This window comes from Pleurodeles waltl, chromosome 5 (assembly GCF_031143425.1).
Source record: "Pleurodeles waltl isolate 20211129_DDA chromosome 5, aPleWal1.hap1.20221129, whole genome shotgun sequence".
In the NCBI taxonomy this organism is placed as follows: domain Eukaryota; kingdom Metazoa; phylum Chordata; class Amphibia; order Caudata; family Salamandridae; genus Pleurodeles; species Pleurodeles waltl.
The window spans coordinates 844,603,963-844,625,546 of NC_090444.1; the positions used below are offsets into that span (position 1 = coordinate 844,603,963).

The 21,584-nt window shown below is 47.4% G+C and overlaps 1 protein-coding gene across 1 annotated transcript in view; it reads left to right on the plus strand.

The window, feature by feature from the left end:
* The first annotated feature begins 10,624 nt into the window (after positions 1 to 10,624).
* The window catches only part of LOC138297324 (visual pigment-like receptor peropsin), a 1,373,961-nt gene continuing 1,363,001 nt past the window's right edge, over positions 10,625 to 21,584 (plus strand). The window contains exon 1 of the mRNA XM_069236741.1: positions 10,625 to 10,833. Within this exon, the coding sequence (XP_069092842.1) occupies positions 10,707 to 10,833 (127 nt within the window). The 5' untranslated portion in view covers positions 10,625 to 10,706. The remainder of the gene's footprint in view (positions 10,834 to 21,584) is intronic.

A 21,584-nucleotide genomic window follows, 5' to 3' on the forward strand; every position in this document is an offset into this window, starting at 1 on the left:
GCCTGCCCATTACTAGACAGTCTAGCATAGTTGGTAATGATGATGAGCCACACCATACAAATAGTGTTGTCTCACACCATAGCAAAAGCATTTATTCTCACCATACTGGTAGTAATGTTTCTGTTAGCCAAGCTGTTAGGGTGGCTTCTGTAAGGGACAGGTCTCCTTCTGTTCATTCCCATCATACCTCTGTATCTAGGAATGTCCCTCCCATCAACCCTGATGACAGAATGTTAGAGAGGGAACTCAATAAGTTGAGGGTGGAACAAACCAGACTGAAGCTTAAAAAGCAACAGCTGGATTTGGATAGACAGTCTTTTGAACTAGAGAAGGAAAGACAGAAGTTGGGTTTAGAAACCCATGGTGGCAGCAGCAGTATTCCCCATAGTCATCCTGCAAAAGAGCATGATTCCAGGAATCTGCACAAGATGGTTCCTCCTTATAAGGAGGGGGATGACATTAACAAGTGGTTTGCTGCACTTGAGAGGGCCTGTGTTGTACAGGATGTCCCTCAAAGACAGTGGGCTGCTATCCTATGGCTATCATTTAGTGGAAAAGGTAGGGATAGGCTCCTTACTGTGAAAGAAAATGATGCTAATAATTTCCAAGTTCTTAAGAATGCACTCCTGGATGGTTATGGCTTAACCACTGAACAATACAGGATAAGGTTCAGAGAGACCAAAAAGGAGTCTTCACAAAACTGGGTTGATTTCATTGACCATTCAGTGAAGGCCTTGGAGGGGTGGTTACATGGCAGTAAAGTTACTGATTATGACAGCCTGTATAACTTGATCCTTAGAGAGCATATTCTTAATAATTGTGTGTCTTATTTGTTGCACCAGTACTTGGTGGACTCTGATCTGACCTCTCCCCAAGAATTGGGAAAGAAGGCAGACAAATGGGTCAGAACAAGGGTGAACAGAAAAGTTCATACAGGGGGTGACAAAGATGGCAACAAGAAGAAGGATGGTAAGTCTTCTGACAAGGGTGGGGACAAATCTAAAAATGAGTCTTCATCAGGCCCACAAAAACACTCTGGTGGGGGTGGTGGGCCCAAATCCTCTTTTAATCAGAACAAGGAAAAGAAACCATGGTGCTATTTATGTAAAATAAAAGGCCATTGGACAACAGATCCCAGTTGTCCAAAGAAAAGCACCAATGCTCCTACCACTACAACCCCTACTGCTACCCCTAGTGTCCCTACTAATAGCAGTGGTGGTGGGAGCAAACCTACTAATAGCCAATCCAAGGGAGTAGCTGGGCTCACTATTGGTAACTTAGTTGGGGTTGGTCTTGTTAGGGAGGCCACAGAGGCTGTGTTAGTCTCTGAGGGGGCTATTGATTTAGCCACCTTAGTTGCTTGTCCCCTTAATATGGATAAGTACAAGCAGCTACCCCTAATAAATGGTGTTGAGGTTCAGGCCTACAGGGACACTGGAGCCAGTGTGACTATGGTCATAGAGAAACTGGTCCACCCTGAACAACACCTACTTGGTCACCAGTACCAAGTAACCGATGCTCACAACAACACACTTAGCCACCCCATGGCTGTTGTTAATCTCAACTGGGGGGGGGGTTACTGGTCCAAAGAAAGTTGTGGTAGCCACAGATTTACCTGTAGACTGTCTACTAGGAAATGATTTGGAGACATCAGCTTGGTCAGATGTGGAGTTGGAGGCCCATGCAGCAATGCTGGGCATCCCAGGGCATATTTTTGCTTTGACAAGGGCTCAGGCCAAAAAGCAAAAAGGACAGGGAAGCTTGGATCCTGGAACAATGGACCAAGTGCTCCCTAAAGCTAGGGCTAGTAGAAGCAAACCACTTCCTACTATCCCTCCCTCTACAGTGGATTCAACTTCTGAGGAAGAAGAATTCCCTCCCTGTGCAGAACCTACACCAGAGGAGCTGGAAGCAGACACTGCTGAGCTTTTGGGTGAAGGGGGGCCTGCCAGAGAGGAGCTGAGTGTGGCACAGCAAACCTGTCCCACATTAGAGGGTCTCAGACAGCAAGCTGTCAAACAGGCTAATGGGGATGTCAGTGACTCTCACAGAGTTTACTGGGAGGACAACCTCTTGTACACTGAGCATAGGGATCCTAAACCTGGAGCTGCCAGGAGATTAGTGATTCCTCAGGAGTACAGAAAGTTCCTCCTAACCCTGGCTCATGACATTCCCCTAGCTGGGCATCTAGGACAAATGAAAACTTGGGACAGGCTTGTTCCCCTGTTTCATTGGCCTAGAATGTATGAGGACACAAAGGAATTTTGTAAGTCCTGTGAAACCTGTCAAGCCAGTGGCAAGACAGGTGGCACCCCAAAGGCACCCCTTATCCCACTGCCTGTGGTTGGGGTTCCCTTTGAAAGGGTAGGGGTTGACATAGTTGGCCCCCTTGACCCTCCTACTGCTTCAGGCAATAGGTTTATCTTGGTGGTAGTGGACCATGCCACAAGATACCCTGAAGCAATTCCTTTAAGGACCACTACAGCACCTGCAGTGGCAAAGGCCCTCCTGGGAATATTTTCTAGGGTGGGCTTCCCAAAGGAAGTAGTATCAGACAGGGGAAGCAATTTCATGTCTGCATACTTAAAGGCCATGTGGAAGGAGTGTGGTGTAACTTACAAGTTCACAACACCCTATCATCCACAAACAAATGGACTGGTGGAGAGATTTAATAAAACTCTCAAAGGCATGATTATGGGTCTCCCTGAAAAACTCCGCAGGAGATGGGATATCCTTCTACCATGCCTCCTTTTTGCCTACAGGGAGGTACCCCAGAAAGGAGTGGGCTTCAGCCCCTTTGAACTTCTTTTTGGACACCCTGTTAGGGGTCCACTCACACTTAGTACATGAAAAAGGCCAGCAAAAACCTTCAGGCCAGCCAAGAGCTCCAGAAGCAATGGCATGACCAGAAGGCTGTTTTGGTTCAGTACCAACCAGGGCAGAAAGTGTGGGTCTTGGAGCCTGTGGCCCCAAGAGCACTCCAAGATAAATGGAGTGGACCCCACACAATTGTTGAAAAGAAGGGAGAAGTCACCTATTTAGTTGACTTAGGCACTGCCAGGAGTCCCCTTAGGGTGCTCCATGTCAACCGCCTGAAACCCTACTATGACAGGGCTGATCTCACCCTGCTCATGGCAACTGATGAGGGACAGGAAGAAGACAGTGATCCTCTACCTGATCTCTCCTCTTCCACAGAACAAGATGCTCTTGTGGAAGGTGTAGTTTTGGCTGATTGTCTTACTGCTGAGCAGAAAGATCATTGCATAAATCTCCTAGATCAATTCTCTGAACTCTTCTCTACTGTGCCAGGTACCACTTCTTGGTGTCAGCACACTATAGATACTGGAGACAGTTTACCTGTCAAAAGTAAGGTCTATAGGCAGCCTGACCATGTCAGGGACTGCATAAAGCAAGAGGTGCAGAAAATGTTAGAACTAGGAGTGGTTGAGCACTCTGAAAGTCCATGGGCTTCTCCTGTGGTACTTGTACCAAAACCCCATTCCAAAAATGGAAAGAAGGAAATGCGGTTTTGTGTAGACTATAGAGGTCTCAACTTGGTAACCAAAACTGATGCTCACCCTATACCCAGGGCAGATGAGCTCATAGATACACTGGCATCTGCCAAGTATCTAAGCACTTTTGATTTGACTGCAGGGTGTTGGCAGATCAAATTGTCAGAAGATGCTAAACCTAAGACTGCATTTTCAACCATTGGAGGACATTACCAGTTTACTGTAATGCCTTTTGGTTTGAAAAATGCACCTGCCACTTTTCAGAGGTTGGTGAACACAGTCCTGCAAGGGCTGGAAGCTTTCAGTGCAGCATATTTGGACGATATAGCTGTCTTTAGCTCCAGCTGCGATGATCACCTGGTCCACCTATGGAAAGTTTTGGAGGCCCTGCAAAAGGCAGGCCTCACTATCAAGGCTTCAAAGTGCCAGATAGGGCAGGGTAAGGTGGTTTATCTGGGACACCTTGTTGGTGGGGAACAGATTGCACCACTACAGGGGAAAATCCAAACAATTATTGATTGGATTCCCCCTACCACTCAGACTCAGGTGAGAGCCTTCCTAGGCCTCACTGGGTATTACAGGAGGTTCATTAAGAACTATGGCTCCATTGCAGCCCCTCTTAATGACCTCACATCCAAGAAAATGCCTAAAAAGGTATTATGGACAGCAAACTGTCAGAAAGCTTTTGAGGAGCTGAAGCAGGCCATGTGCTCTGCACCTGTCCTGAAAAGCCCTTGTTACTCTAAAAAATTCTATGTCCAAACTGATGCATCTGAATTAGGAGTAGGGGCAGTCCTATCACAACTTAATTCTGAGGGCCAGGATCAACCTGTTGCTTTCATTAGTAGGAGGTTGACCCCTAGAGAAAAGCGTTGGTCTGCCATTGAGAGGGAGGCCTTTGCTGTGGTATGGGCTCTGAAGAAGTTGAGGCCATACCTGTTTGGCACTCACTTCATTGTTCAGACAGACCACAAACCTCTACTTTGGCTTAAACAAATGAAAGGTGAAAATCCTAAATTGTTGAGGTGGTCCATATCCCTACAGGGAATGGACTATACAGTGGAACATAGACCTGGGAGTAGCCACTCCAATGCAGATGGACTCTCCAGATATTTCCACTTAGACAATGAAGACTCATCAGGTCATGGCTAGTCTTATTGTCCTTCGTTTGGGGGGGGGGGTTGTGTAGGAAAGTACCATCTTGCCTGGCATGTTACCCCCATTTTTCACTGTATATATGTTGTTTTAGTTGTATGTGTCACTGGGACCCTGGTAACCCAGGGCCCCAGTGCTCATAAGTGTGCCTGAATGTGTTACCTGTGTAGTGACTAACTGTCTCACTGAGGCTCTGTTAATCAGAACCTCAGTGGTTATGCTCTCTCATTTCTTTCCAAATTGTCACTAACAGGCTAGTGACCATTTTTACCAATTTACATTGGCTTACTGGAACACCCTTATAATTCCCTAGTATATGGTACTGAGGTACCCAGGGTATTGGGGTTCCAGGAGATCCCTATGGGCTGCAGCATTTCTTTTGCCACCCATAGGGAGCTCTGACAATTCTTACACAGGCCTGCCACTGCAGCCTGAGTGAAATAACGTCCACGTTATTTCACAGCCATTTTACACTGCACTTAAGTAACTTATAAGTCACCTATATGTCTAACCTTTACCTGGTAAAGGTTAGGTGCAAAGTTACTTAGTGTGAGGGCACCCTGGCACTAGCCAAGGTGCCCCCACATTGTTCAGAGCCAATTCCCTGAACTTTGTGAGTGCGGGGACACCATTACACGCGTGCACTACATATAGGTCACTACCTATATGTAGCTTCACAATGGTAACTCCGAATATGGCCATGTAACATGTCTATGATCATGGAATTGCCCCCTCTATGCCATCCTGGCATAGTTGGCACAATCCCATGATCCCAGTGGTCTGTAGCACAGACCCTGGTACTGCCAAACTGCCCTTCCTGGGGTTTCACTGCAGCTGCTGCTGCTGCCAACCCCTCAGACAGGCATCTACCCTCCTGGGGTCCAGCCAGGCCTGGCCCAGGATGGCAGAACAAAGAACTTCCTCTGAGAGAGGGTGTGACACCCTCTCCCTTTGGAAAATGGTGTGAAGGCAGGGGAGGAGTAGCCTCCCCCAGCCTCTGGAAATGCTTTGTTGGGCACAGATGTGCCCAATTCTGCATAAGCCAGTCTACACCGGTTCAGGGGACCCCTTAGCCCTGCTCTGGCGCAAAACTGGACAAAGGAAAGGGGAGTGACCACTCCCCTGACCTGCACCTCCCCTGGGAGGTGTCCAGAGCTCCTCCAGTGTGCTCCAGACCTCTGCCATCTTGGAAACAGAGGTGCTGCTGGCACACTGGACTGCTCTGAGTGGCCAGTGCCACCAGGTGACGTCAGAGACTCCTTGTGATAGGCTCCTTCAGGTGTTGCTAGCCTATCCTCTCTCCTAGGTAGCCAAACCCTCTTTTCTGGCTATTTAGGGTCTCTGTCTCTGGGGAAACTTTAGATAACGAATGCAAGAGCTCATCCGAGTTCCTCTGCATCTCTCTCTTCACCTTCTGATAAGGAATCGACTGCTGACCGCGCTGGAAGCCTGCAACACTGCAACAAAGTAGCAAAGACGACTACTGCAACTCTGTAACGCTGATCCTGCCGCCTTCTCGACTGTTTTCCTGGTGGTGCATGCTGTGGGGGTAGTCTGCCTCCTCTCTGCACTAGAAGCTCCGAAGAAATCTCCTGTGGGTCGACGGAATCTTCCCCCTGCAACCGCAGGCACCAAAAAGCTGCATTACCGGTCCCTTGGGTCTCCTCTCAGCACGACGAGCGAGGTCCCTCGAATCCAGCAACTCTGTCCAAGTGACCCCCACAGTCCAGTGACTCTTCAGTCCAAGTTTGGTGGAGGTAAGTCCTTGCCTCACCTCGCTAGACTGCATTGTGGGAACCGCGACTTTTGCAGCTACTCCGGTCTCCGTGCACTTCCGGCGGAAATCCTTTGTGCACAGTCCAGCCTGGGTCCACGGCACTCTAACCTGCATTGCACGACCTCCTAAGTTGTTCTCCGGCGACGTGGGACTTCTTTGTGCGACTTCGGGTGAGCACCGTTTCACGCATCCTCGTAGTGCCTGTTTCTGGCACTTTTCCGGGTGCTACCTGCTGCTGAGAGGGTTCCTTGTCTTGCTCGACGTCCCCTCTCTCTCTTGGTCCAATTTGCGACCTCCTGGTCCCTCCAGGGCCACAGCAGCGTCCAAAAATGCTAACCGCACGATTTGCAGCTAGCAAGGCTTGTTGGCGTTCTTTCTGCGGGAAAATACTTCTGCACGACTGTACAAGGCGAGTGGGATCCATCCTCCAAAGGGGAAGTCTCTAGCCCTTTGCGTTCCTGCAGAAACCACAGCTTCTTCTGTCCAGTAGAAGCTTCTTTGCACCCGCAGCAGGCATTTCCTGGGCATCTGCCCATCTCCGACTTGCTTGTGACTTTTGGACTTGGTCCCCTTGTTCCACAGGTACCCTAGATTGGAAATCCACAGTTGTTGCATTGTTGGTTTGTGTCTTTCCTGCATTATTCCTCTAACACGACTTCTTTATCCTTAGGGGAACTTTAGTGCACTTTGCACTCACTTTTCAGGGTCTTGGGGAGGGTTATTTTTCTAACTCTCACTATTTTCTAATAGTCCCAGCGACCCTCTACAAGGTCACATAGGTTTGGGGTCCATTCGTGGTTCGCATTCCACTTTTGGAGTATATGGTTTGTGTTGCCCCTATCCCTATGTTTCCCCATTGCATCCTATTGTAACTATAGATTGTTTGCACTGTTTTCTAAGACTATACTGCATATTTTTGCTATTGTGTATATATATCTTGTGTATATTTCCTATCCTCTCACTGAGGGTACACTCTGAGATACTTTGGCATATTGTCATAAAAATAAAGTACCTTTATTTTTAGTATAACTGTGTATTTTGTTTTCTTATGATATTGTGCATATGACACTAAGTGGTACTGTAGTAGCTTCACACGTCTCCTAGTTCAGCCTAAGCTGCTCTGCTAAGCTACCATTATCTATCAGCCTAAGCTGCTAGACACCCTATACACTAATAAGGGATAACTGGGCCTGGTGCAAGGTGCAAGTACTCCTTGGTACTCACTACAAGCCAGTCCAGCCTCCTTCACTGCAACCTTGTATCGCTTCATCCTGCCGGCTTTCTCGACTGTTTCCTGGTGGTGCATGCTCTGGGGGTAGCCTGCCTCCTTTCTGCACCAGGAGCTCTGAAGAAATCTTCCGTGGTTCGACTGAATCTTCCCCCTGCAACCGCAGGCAATAAAAGACTGCATCACCGGTCCTCTGGGTCCCCTCTCAGCATGACAAGCGTGGTCCCTGGAACTCAGCAATTCTGTCCAAGTGACTCCCACAGTCCAGTGACTCTTCAGTCCAAGTTTGGTGGAGGTAAGTCCTTGCCTCCCCATGCTAGACTGCATTGCTGGGTACCGCGTGATTTGCAGCTGCTCCGGCTCCTGTGCGCTCTTCCAGGATTTCCTTTGTGCACAGCCAAGCCTGGGTCCCCGACACTCTAACCTGCAGTGCACAACCTTCTGAGTTGTCCTCAGGCGTCGTGGGACTCCCTTTTGTGACTTTGCGTGGACTCCGGTTCAACCCTCTTCTAAGTGCCTGTTCCAGTACTATTGCGGGCGCTGCCTGCTTCTGTGAGGGCTCCCTGACTTGCTGGGCACCCCCTCTGTCTCCTCATCCAAATGGCGGCATCCTGTTCCCTCCTGGGCCACAGCAGCATCCAAAAACCCTAACCGCAACCCTTGCAGCTAGCAAGGCTTATTTGCGGTCTTTCTGCGTGGGAACACCTCTGCAAGCTTCTTTACGACGTGGGACATCCATCCTCCAAAGGGGAAGTTCCTAGTCCTCTTCGTTCTTGCAAAACACCAAGGGCCATATGTACGAACACATTTTCCCATAGACACAGAATGGGCAAAACTGCTTGCTACATCTGGCCCCAAGCTTCTTCCATCCGGTGGCAGCTTCCTTGCACCCTCAGCTGGCATTTCATGGGCTCCTGCCCACTCTCAACACTGCTGCGACTCTTGGACTTGGTCCCCTTGTCTTACAGGTACTCAGGTCCGGAAATCCACTGTTGTTGCATTGCTGGTATTGGTTTTCCTTGCAGAATCCCCCTATAACGACTTCTGTGCTCTCTGGGGGTTGTAGGTGCACTTTAAACCTACCTTACAGGGTCTTGGGGTGGGCTATTATTCTAACCCTCTCTGTTTTCTTACAGTCCCAGCGACCCTCTACAAGATCACATAGGTTTGGGGTCCATTCGTGGTTCGCATTCCACTTTTGGAGTATATGGTTTGTGTTTCCCCTATACCTATGTGCTCCTATTGCAATCTATTGTAACTTTACACTGCTTGCATTACTTCCTTTTGCTATTACTGCATATTTTTGGTATTGTGTACATATATCTTGTGTATATTTGGCATCCTCATACTGAGGGTACTCACTGAGATACTTTTGGCATATTGTCATAAAAATAAAGTACCTTTATTTTTAGTATATCTGTGTATTGTGTTTTCTTATGATATTGTGCATATGACACCAGTGGTATAGTAGGAGCTTTACATGTCTCCTAGTTCAGCCTAAGCTGATTTGCCATAGCTACCTTCTATCAGCCTAAGCTGCTAGAAACACCTCTTCTACACTAATAATGGATAACTGGACCTGGCATAAGGTGTAAGTACCTCTGGTACCCACTACAAGCCAGGCCAGCCTCCTACACACCCAGAGAGACTGTTGCCTTGCATTCCCCAGGACCAAGCAGTGGGCAAACCACCCACTTGAGAGACTATGGCTTTGCACTCCCCAGGACCAAGCAGTGTGTTTTTGACCTGATGCTCCTGCAGTGTTCTCTCCGTATTGAGGCAGGAGTCAATTTTGGCCTTGGCCTATGTGTTTTGGCCCAGTGGGCCACGGACATTTTAGAGTTGGCATTGTCCCTCCTTTTGTATAAATTGTATATATTATACATGCTGTTTATTTCTTTATGAACGTATGTCTCAAAATTACTAATATCACTCTCATTTTACTCCATTCCTTTTGTCCTAGCGTTATTCCTAAGGGTTACGGGGTGTATATGTAATGTTGTTGCATGTGTTTGTGTGTATTTTGTTGGGGGTGAAGATGGGGTTGGGGGTGTTGTGTGTGTGTGTGTCACTCTATTTTTCTTCCCCCCTCCCCTGTGTGCTAGGTGCAGTACTCACCATGGTTGTCTTCGCCGGCTTTCATGCTCCTGGTGTATGAGAAAGTACACCAGCATGGGGAACACCTGCAGTTCGGGCTCCATGGTGTCCTGCTTTTCCATGAGTGTTGAGAGGTGAGTCATTTCCCTTCTGTGTTCTGTTTCCGCCGTGCTTTTGATGGCGTTGGTACCGCCCCAGAAAAGCTGGCGGATGGGCGTGTTGTAATGCAGTGGGTGGTACATTGTCTTCCGTCTGGCTGTTGGTGGTTACCGCCGCGGTGTTCGTTTCTACCGCCGTGGCAGTCAGCGTGTTAAAGTGGCTGTTTTTGTTGGCGGTTTCCGCTGTGGTCATGATTCAAATTTTTTTACTGCCGGCCTGTTGGCGGTATTACCGCCGCTTTATCACCGAATGCCAGGGTTGTAATGAGGGCCTTTATCTCTATATGCCCCATAATACGATGCTATTGCCGTGGTTTAGCAATTAGCACTATTACACAATTGAATAAAAGGATGTGGAGGCCTCAATAGATTCGAAATCGTAATCAGCAGATCATAACATATGCACGGTTAGCCATGCTGTCGGCATACTTGCGAATTTCTTTCCGATTGACAAAAGCTGTAACAATATCCAGTGTCACTTTCAGCTACAGGACAGTTACATCTTTCCATTTGTGTTTTTGCAGCATTTTAAGGAAATTACCTGCAGTTGCACTTTACTTCGTCTTACCGCCCATCCTGGGAGATCTATTTATAGGTAGGATTATGAGATAATAATGAGGCTGAGAACATACGTCTCCACGCCTTCGTCAGGATTACCTAGCCAATTTATTTCTTGGTGGCTCAGACAGATGTCTGTGAATGCAAGTTGGAAGAGCAAGGAAAACAAGTGTGAATTAACATTGACGATCCTCGAATGGAATAATTGAGACATCTGAGCCATGTCATCACTGCAGCTTCCCGGTCAGGCGCCGTGGATGAACAATAACATCAGCAATTTACCAAACAAGGAAACTCCTCTTACAGAGCAAGGAGAGACTGTCATAGGCGTCTATCTGTTATTACTAGGTATGTAAATCTCAATTAATTGTATCCGGCAGTGCCAACTTCTTTTGAGTGGGCACTTTTATTTACAATGAAAGAAAGATATAGGAATTACGACTGTGAATGTTCCATCTTCACAATAGGTCACACCAAAATGATAGGAAATGTCATGTATATAAAGGGTAATGTGTGAAGTAGTGTTTATTAGAACTGAATTGATATTCCACATAACATGCTTTATTAGGTCATTTTTTAAAAATGTGTTGTCAGTTTATTTTCATTTCCGATGTCATTACTGATTCCATCAAAGAACACCAGCCAGTCTTCAAACTCAACTGACACGAAGTTTAAACAAGCATTTGTAATGTAATGGGTCTCGCGTTTGCTTTAGTTAAAGCTATTACATTGTAAACTGCGAACTGGACTTTTCTTGCACATAAAATGAAAAGTAAAATAGTTTTGCATAACTAACCAGACTTTTCTTGCCGCATAACCTGAAAATGAAAAGTAAATCAGTTTTGCATAAGTGAGCCGACGTCCGCCATGAGCGCAAAGCAGACACACAAAAGGAAACAGAAACAGCCTTGTAGTGAAACGTATTGGCAAAAGTGCAACTATCCAGGTAACCGGCAAAAGTGCAATAATCAATATAAGTGGCAAAAGTGCAAATATCCATGTCACGTGGTCGATGTCATGCAAAGCCCTCGACTACTGCCCAGCGAGATCGCGCTGCCTGCAAAATAAAGATAAAAAGTAGTCCAGAAACCATACAGAAAACATAGAGCCTCATATGTTTTCAGTACTTGGCATGTGCGCTTGAGGGGTGCTAAACACTGGAAAAGACATGACGTATGCATGCCTTTCACTAATTAAATCAAGCTCATTTTAAAAGGCAAGCCCACAAACGAACCAAACTGATGGGCTTGACTTGGGCATAGTTAACAGAGAGATTACATCAGGGACAGAGCGCTTTGCTCTCAACCCTAAAAACAACATTCTAGCATGATTATTCTATGCTCTATTACAAGAAATTACATGGCATTCTCCTTTACAGTTTTCAAATTATTAAAACAAAAACACATCAAGAAAACACAAACCCTAACAAATTAAACATAGAAACTGCAAACAATTCACCAAAATCTGTATGTCTTGACTATATTGAAAGAACTCTGCCATTGCGCAAGGGTGTTTGCATTTGCCCTAGGCAGCACACAGTTCACCAGTGGTAGGAAACAGCAACAATTTGCAATATTTTAGTTGATATGGCACATGTCACACAAGATAGTGCTGCAACTTTCCTTGCTGCCATGTGTTGCATGAAAAATCATTAAACCAGTCACAGATTATTTATGTAGCACAAAACAATGATAAAGTGAAAACAAAATACAATAAAAATCCTGCTCCAATTTAGAAAAATAGAGTACATTTTATAATTAAAATGATACCAGAACAACAAAACTCTAATCAATAGAACCAGAGATGTTACATTTTAAAGTGTTAAGTAAATTTAGCACTTAAAAGCACAAATAACTATTTGCGGTCATCTAGGAAAGTCATAAGTTCATACCGACTGTGATGGAGTGCAGGCCAGATACAGGGACCAGGTTAATGCCTCTGAAAATGTTACTTTTTCAAAGTCTAATGTGAAGAGTTTCATTTGGGGTGGTGGATGCTGCGAGGAGCAGGGAGAGCATTGCGGATGGTCGTCACTGTAGTATTAAGAGAAGGCCTACCATCGTGGAAGGTCGTCACTATAGTGCAAAGATCCAGTCAGGTGTCACAGACAGTTGTTGCTGGATGTTCACATTAGTGGTGACTCTGGACTGTCATTGCTTGTAGGAAAGTACCATCTTGCCTGGCATGTTACCCCCATTTTTCACTGTATATATGTTGTTTTAGTTGTATGTGTCACTGGGACCCTGCCAGCCAGGGCCCCAGTGCTCATAAGTGTGCCTGACTGTGTTACCTGTGTTATGACTAACTGTCTCACTGAGGCTCTGCTATCCAGAACCTCAGTGGTTATGCTCTCTCATTTCTTTCCAAATTGTCACTAACAGGCTAGTGACCAATTTCACCAATTCGCATTGGCATACTGGAACACCCTTATAATTCCCTAGTATATGGTACTGAGGTACCCAGGGTATTGGGGTTCCAGGAGATCCCTATGGGCTGCAGCATTTCTTTTGCCACCCATAGGGAGCTCTGACAAATACTACACAGGCCTGCCACTGCAGCCTGAGTGAAATAATGCACACATTATTTCACAGCCATTTTCACTGCACGTAAGTAACTTATAAGTCACCTATATGTCTAACCTTTACCTGGTAAAGGTTAGGTGCAAAGTTACTTAGTGTGTGGGCACCCTGGCACTAGCCAAGGTGCCCCCACATAGTTCAGGGCAAATTCCCCGGACTTTGTGACTGCGGGGACACCATTACACGCGTGCACTACACATAGGTCAATACCTATGTGTAGCTTCACAATGGTAACTCCGAATATGGCCATGTAACATGTCTAAGATCATGGAATTGCCCCCTCTATGCCATCCTGGCATTGTTGGCACAATCCCATGATCCCACGGGTCTGTAGCTCAGACCCGGGTACTGCCAAACTGCCTTTTCAGGGGTTTCACTGCAGCTGCTGCTGCTGCCAACCCCTCAGACAGGTTTCTGCCCTCCTGGGGTCCAGCCAGGCTTGGCCCAGGATGGCAGAACAAAGGACTTCCTCAGAGAGAGGGTGTTACACCTTCTCCCTTTGGAAAAAGGAGTGAAGGCAGGGGAGGAGTAGCCTCCCCCAGCCTCTGGAAATGCTTTCATGGGCACAGATGGTGCCCATTTCTGCATAAGCCAGTCTACACCGGTTCAGGGACCCCTCAGCCCTGCTCTGGCGCGAAACTGGACAAAGGAAAGGGGAATGACCACTCCCCTGACCTGCACCTCCCCTGGGAGGTGTCCAGAGCTCCTCCAGTGTGCTCCAGACCTCTGCCATCTTGGAAACAGAGGTGGTGCTGGCACACTGGACTGCTCTGAGTGGCCAGGGCCAGCAGGTGACGTCAGAGACTCCTTCTGATAGGCTCCTTCAGGTGTTGCTAGCCTATCCTCTCTCCTAGGTAGCCAAACCCTCTTTTCTGGCTATTTAGGGTCTCTGCTTTGGGGAATTCCTTAGATAACGAATGCAAGAGCTCATCAGAGTTCCTCTTCATCTCTCTCCTCACCTTCTGCCAAGGAATCGACTGCTGACCGCGCTGGAAGCCTGCAAAACTGCAACAAAGTAGCAAAGATGACTACTGCAACTCTGTAACGCTGATCCTGCCGCCTTCTCGACTGTTTTCCTGGTGGTGCATGCTGTGGGGGTAGTCTGCCTCCTCTCTGCACTAGAAGCTCTGAAGAAATCTCCCGTGGGTCGACGGAATCGTCCCCCTGCAACCGCAGGCACCAAAGAACTGCATCACCGGTCCCCTGGGTCTCCTCTCAGCACGACGAGCGAGGTCCCTTGAATCCAGCAACTGTGTCCAAGTGACTCCCACAGTCCAGTGACTCTTCAGTCCAAGTTTGGTGGAGGTAAGTCCTTGCCTCCCCACGCCAGACTGCATTGCTGGGAACTGCGACTTTTGCAGCTACTCCGGCCTCTGTGCACTTCCGGCGGAAATCCTTTGTGCACAGCCAAGCCTGGGTCCACGGCACTCTAACCTGCATTGCACGACTTTCTTAGTGGCCCTCCGGCGACGTGGGACTCCTTTGTGCAACTTCGGGTGAGCACCATTTCACTCTTCTTTGTAGTGCCTGTTCCAGCACTTCTGCGGGTGCTACCTGCTTCTGAGAGGGCTTCTTGTCTTGCTCGATGCCCCCTCTGTCCCCAGACGCAATTGGCGATAACCTGGTCCCTCCTGGGCCACAGCAGCATCTAAAAACCCTAACCGCATGATTTGCAGCTAGCAAGGCTTGTTGGCGGTCTTTCGGCGGGAAAACACTTCTGGACGACTCTCCACGGCGTGAGGGATCCATCCTCCAAAGGGGAAGTCTCTAGCCCTCGTCGTTCCTGCAGAATCCTCAGCTTCTACTGTCCAGTAGCAGCTTCTTTGCACCCACAGCTGGCATTTCCTGGGCATCTGCCCATCTCCGACTTGCTTGTGACTTTTGGACTTGGTCCCCTTGTTCCACAGGTACCCTCGACTGGAAATCCATTGTTGTTGCATTGCTGGTTTGTGTCTTTCCTGCAGAATTCCCCTATCACGACTTCTATGTCCTTTGGGGAACTTTAGTGCACTTTGCACTCACTTTTCAGGGTCTTGGGGTGGGCTATTTTTCTAACCCTTACTATTTTCTAATAGTCCCAGCGACCCTCTACAAGGTCACATAGGTTTGGGGTCCATTCGTGGTTCGCATTCCACTTTTGGAGTATATGGTTTGTGTTGCCCCTATCCCTATGTGTCCCCATTGCATCCTATTGTAACTATACATTGTTTGCACTGTTTTCTAAGACTATACTGCATATTTTTGGTATTGTGTACATATATCTTGTGTATATTTGCTATCATCATACTGAGGGTACACTCTGAGATACTTTGGCATATTGTCATAAAAATAAAGTACCTTTATTTTTAGTATATCTGTGTATTGTGTTTTCTTATGATATTGTGCAAGTGACACTGGTGGTACTGTAGGAGCTTCACTCGTCTCCTAGTTCAGCCTAAGCTGCTCTGCTAAGCTACCATTATCTATCAGCCTAAGCTGCTAGACACCCTATACACTAATAAGGGATACCTGGGCCTGGTGCAAGGTGTAAGTACCCCTTGGTACTCACTACAAGCCAGTCCAGCCTCCTATATTGCTGTAACACGAAGTGCAGCTCTTGCATTGCTGATTGTAGCTGGCAGTCGCTGTAGTGCAGAATCAGGTTCACCACAGCTTTGTGTTGGCGGTCATCATGGATGGTAGAGTTTCTACACCAATGGGCTCTTTCACAAAGAGCCCAAAACTTCTGGATTTCACCCTTCTTTTCCTGTAGGAGCTTAACTACTGTCAGCCAAGGGATCAGGACCTGGTGAGGCACCTCTTGTGAATCAGGAGCTCAGGCCAGCAGAGGCCAACAGGGCTCAGTCAGGTCCAGTTTCAGGTGCAATTGCAGATCCATACAGGAGCAGTGCAGCAGATCAGATAGGCAGTTGAAGGGAGGCCTCTGGAGCTTATTGTGCCCCTTTAGCTCAGACAGGGCAGCCACCTGACCATGGAGGCACTCAGGTTAGCGTGAGATAAAGGGAGAAGATCCAGTCTTCATTCTCAGAAAGCAAGGCAGTCTTTATGCAGCATGGCAGTCCTCTGGTAGCAGCAAACCAGTCCTTTGGGTGCAAGACAGTTATTCTTTAGTAATGTCCACTGGTCCAGGAGTGTACTGAAGTATAGCTCTGAAGGTCCAATATTTATATCTGGTGCCATCAATTGAAGTGGGGTGGGGAGCCCCTATCTTACCCTCACATCTGATTCTGGAAAGTTATTCCCTTCCCCTGTTCAGGCTCCAAGAAGCCTGGAGTAACAGAAGATCAGTGTCATAGCCCTTTGTGTTGGCTGGAGGCACGGCCTTTGAGGTGCAAGTGAGGCAAGTCACAGCTCCACCCCCAGCAATCCTGGCAGGATAAGCACATCCTACCCACACATGTGTGCTGCAGTTTGGGAAGAATACACAAACTCCAACAGCAGAGCCATTCTCAGTCATGTAATCCAGGACACTGCGGAAAGCACTAATGGTAGGACAAGAAAATGCCAAGTAGATAAAGGTACCATTTTCAGAATTGCAGCATATTTTAAAAGGGTACTTTGGGGGGTGCACAATGAGTGCTGCAGGCCCAGTAGTAGCATTTAATTTACTGGCCATGAGTACATGTAATACCATCAACTCGAGACTCGCAAAAGAAATGAAATGTGCCAACCCAATTTTTCCATATTTGAAGGAGAGAGCACAATCCCTTAGCACTGGTTAGCAGCAGTAAAGTGCACAGAGTCTTAAAGGCAAAAAATATATATTCAGTAAACAGGAGATGTGAAGGCTAACCCTTTGGGGAAATACCACTGGGTTCAGGTATGGATTTCATATGGTGGGAGCCTGTTATGTCCCTGTGTCTATGAACAAGAGGCCAGTTAAACTAGCCCTTGGACTCTCTTCTGAAGTCCTGTGTGCAGGTGAAGACGCAGAGTTGGCCTGTAAAGATTTAAGGCAGGCTCCAGGCCGCAAAGCAGTCTTTCCAGGTACAGCAGCAGTTTGGAGGAGTGCACAGCAGGTCACAGCATCAGGTACTTCTCTGAGAGTCCTTCCACTGGTCCAGTAGTGAGCTGAGGAGTAGGTCTGAGAGTGCTATTTTTATACTCCAATGCCTTTCTCTTAGAAGTTGGGAGAAGTTTCCAGAAGGGTTCTTTGAAGTTCCAGGAGTTTTCTGCCTCTCCTGCCCTGGCTCCTAGCTAGCTGCACTGACAATACAGGGTTGTCAAATTCATTGTATGGCAGCAGAGCTCAGTAATGATAAATCTGCCTTTACCATTAAAGAGGGTTTATCATTATAAGTTCATACATAACAAACATGATATATCTACCACCACTGGTTTAGGAATTACAGCTTATTAAATATCATAAAGAATCCTCAATATTATCCTATGAGAGAGGTAGGCCTCACATTAGTGAAAAAACAAATTTGGAAGTTCTTCACTACTAGGACACGTAAAATTTTTAAAAGTGCATGTCCTTCCTTTTAACTACATAGCACTCTGCCCTATGGGTTACCTAGAGACTACCTTAGGGGTGACATATGTAAAAAAAAAAAATTATTAAGGCTTGTGTAGGAGGCTGGCCTGGCTTATAGTGGGTACCTGATGGTACTTACACCTTCTGCCAGGTCCAGTTATCCCTTATTAGTAGATTAGTAGTGTTCTAGCAGCTTTCTGCAAATTCCCAAATCTCCTCTGTGTCCAAACATTCCCAACCCTCCCACCCTGAGGATAACCTAATGGAAAGGGAGCTCAGAAAGCTGAGGATGGAAGAGACCAAACTGAAGCTTAAACAGCAGCAGCCGGCCTTAGACAGGGAATCCCTAGACATAGAGAGGGAAAGACAGAGATTGGAGTTAGTTCCCCATGGTTGCAGCTGCAGTATTTCTGATAGCAATCCTGTTAGAGAGCAAGATTTCAGGAATCTGCATAAGATAGTCTCCTCTTACAAGGAGGGGGGTGACATTAACAAGTGGTTTGGTGCACTTGAGAGGGCCTGTATGGTACAGTTGGTCCCTCAAAGGCAGTGGGCTGCTATCATGTGGCTATCTTTCACTGGAAAGGGTAAGGATAGGCTCCTTACTGTCAGAGAAAGTGATGCCAATAATTACAAAGTTTTGAAGGATGCGCTCTTGGATGGATTTGGCTTAACCACTGAAAGATACAGGATTAAGTTCAGAGACACCAGAAAAGAGTCCTCTCAAGACTGGACAGATTTTGTGGACTGTTCAGTGAAGACATTGAAAGGTTGGTTGCATGGCAGTAAAGTTTCTGACTATGAAAGCCTGTATAATCTTATTCTGAGAGAGCATATTCTTAACAATTTTGTGTCTGACTTGTTGCACCAGTACCTAGTGGACTCTGATCTGACCTCTCCCCAAGAATTGGGAAAGAAGGCAGACAAATGGGTCAGAACAATGGTGAACGGAAAAGTTCATACAGGGGGTGACAAGGATGGCAAGATGAAGGATGGTAAGTTTTCTGAGAAGGGTGGGGACAAAAGTAAACATTCTGAGTCTTCATCAGGCCCACAAAAATCCTCTGGGGGTGGTGGGTCCAAATCCTCTTCAAACAATCAGAAATAGCCTTGGTGTTAATTGTGTAAAATCAAAGGCCATTGGGCAAGTGATTCCACTTGTCCAAAGTAAAACACCAAACCTCCCTGTAGGAAAGTACCATCTTGCCTGGCATGTTACCCCCATTTTTCACTGTATATATGTTGTTTTAGTTGTATGTGTCACTGGAACCCTGCCAGCCAGGGCCCCAGTGCTCATAGGTGTGCCTGAATGTGTTACCTTTGTAGTGACTAACTGTCTCACTGAGGCTCTGCTAATCAGAACCTCAGTGGTTATGCTCTCTCATTTCTTTTAAATTGTCACTAACAGGCTAGTGACCAATTTTACCAATTTACATTAGCTTACTGGAACACCCTTATAATTCCCTAGTATATGGTACTGAGGTACCCAGGGTATTGGGGTTCCAGGAGACCCCTATGGGCTGCAGCATTTCTTTTGCCACCCATAGGGAGCTCTGACAATTCTTACACAGGCCTGCCACTGCAGCCTGAGTGAAATAACGTCTACGTTATTTCACAGCCATTTTACACTGCACTTAAGTAACTTATAAGTCACCTATATGTCTAACCTTTACCTGGTAAAGGTTAGGTGCAAAGTTACTTAGTGTGAGGGCACCCTGGCACTAGCAAATGGCCATTTCATGGCCAATTCCCCGGACTATGTGAGTGCGGGGACACCATTACACGCGTGCACTACATATAGGTCACTACCTATATGTAGCTTCACAATGGTAACTCCAAATATGGCCATGTAACATGTCTATGATCATGGAATTGCCCCCTCTATGCCATCCTGGCATAGTTGGCACAATCCCATGATCCCAGTGGTCTGTAGCACAGACCCTGGTACTGCCAAACTGCCTCTCCTGGGGTTTCACTGCAGCTGCTGCTGCCAACCCCTCAGACAGGCTTCTGCCCTCCTGGGGAAAAGCCAGGCTTGTCCCAGGATGGCAGAACAAAGGACTTCCTCTGAGAGAGGGTGTTACACCCTCTCCCTTTGGGAAATGGTGTGAAGGCAGGGGAGGAGTAGCCTCCCCCAGCCTCTGGAAATGCTTTCATGGGCACATTTGGTGCCCATTTCTGCATAAGCCAGTCTACACCGGTTCAGGGACCCCTTAGCCCTGCTCTGGCGCGAAACTGGACAAAGGAAAGGGGAGTGACCACTCCCCTGACCTGTACCTCCCCTGGGAGGTGCCCAGAGCTCCTCCAGTGTGCTCCAGACCTCTGCCATCTTGGAAACAGAGGTGCTGCTGGCACACTGGACTGCTCTGAGTGGCCAGTGCCATCAGGTGACGTCAGTGACTCCTTCTGATAGGCTCCTTCAGGTGTTGCTAGCCTATCCTCTCTCCTAGGTAGCCAAACCCTCTTTTCGGCTATTTAGGGTCTCTGTCTCTTGGGATTCCTTAGATAACGAATGCAAGAGCTCATCCGAGTTCCTCTGCATCTCTCTCTTCACCTTCTGCCAATGAATCGACTGCTGACCGCGCTGGAAGCCTGCAAAACTGCAACATAGTAGCAAAGACGACTACTGCAACTCTGTAACGCTGATCCTGCCGCCTTCTCGACTGTTTTCCTGGTGGTGCATGCTGTGGGGATAGTCTGCCTCCTCTCTGCACTAGAAGCTCCGAAGAAATCTCCCGTGGGTCGACGGAATCGTTCCCCTGCAACCGCAGGCACCAAAGAACTGCATCACCGGTCCCCTGGGTCTCCTCTCAGCACGACGGGCGAGGTCCCTTGAATCCAGCAACTCTGTCCAAGTGACTCCCACAGTACAGTGACTCTTCAGTCCAAGTTTGGTGGAGGTAAGTCCTTGCCTCCCCACGCCAGACTGCATTGCTGGGAACCGCGACTTTTGCAGCTACTCCGGCCTCCGTGCACGTCCGGCGGAAATCCCTTGTGCACAGTCCAGCCTGGGTCCACGGCACTCTAACCTGTATTACACGACCTCCTAAGTTGTTCTCCGGCGACGTGGGACTCCTTTGTGCAACTTCGGGTGAGCACAGTTTCACGCATCCTCGTAGTGCCTGTTTCTGGCACTTCTGCGGGTGCTGCCTGCTGCTGAGATGTCTCCTTGTCTTGCTCGACGCCCCCTCTGTCTCCTGACGCAATTGCCGACATCCTGGTCCCTCCTGGGCCACAGCAGCATCCAAAAACCTTTACTGCACGATTTGCATCTAGCAAGGCTTGTTGGCGGTCTTTCGGCGGGAAAACACTTCTGCACTACTCTCCACGGCATGAGGGATCCGTCCTCCAAAGGGGAAGTCTCTAGCCCTTGTCGTTCCTGCAGAAACCTAAGCATCTACCATCCAGTAGCAGCTTCTTTGCACCCACAGCTGGCATTTCCTGGGCATCTGCCCATCTCCGACTTGCTTGTGACTTTTGGACTTGGTCCCCTTGTTCCACAGGTACCCTCGACTGGAAATCCATGGTTGTTGCATTGCTGGTTTGTGTCTTTCCTGCAGAATTCCCCTATCACGACTTCTATGTCCTTTGGGGAACTTTAGTGCACTTTGCACTCACTTTTCAGGGTCTTGGGGTGGGCTATTTTTCTAACCCTTACTATTTTCTATTAGTCCCAGCGACCCTCTACAAGGTCACATAGGTTTGGGGTCCATTCGTGGTTCGCATTCCACTTTTGGAGTATATGGTTTGTGTTGCCCCTATCCCTATGTGTCCCCATTGCATCCTATTGTAATTATACATTGTTTGCACTGTTTTCTAAGACTATTACTGCATATTTTGGTATTGTGTACATATATCTTGTCTATATTTGTTATCCTCATACTGAGGGTACACTCTGAGATACTTTGGCATATTGTCATAAAAATAAAGTACCTTTATTTTTAGTATACCTGTGTATTGTGTTTTCTTATGATATTGTGCATATGACACTGAGTAGTACTGTAGGAGCTTCACGCGTCTCCTAGTTCAGCCTAAGCTGCTCT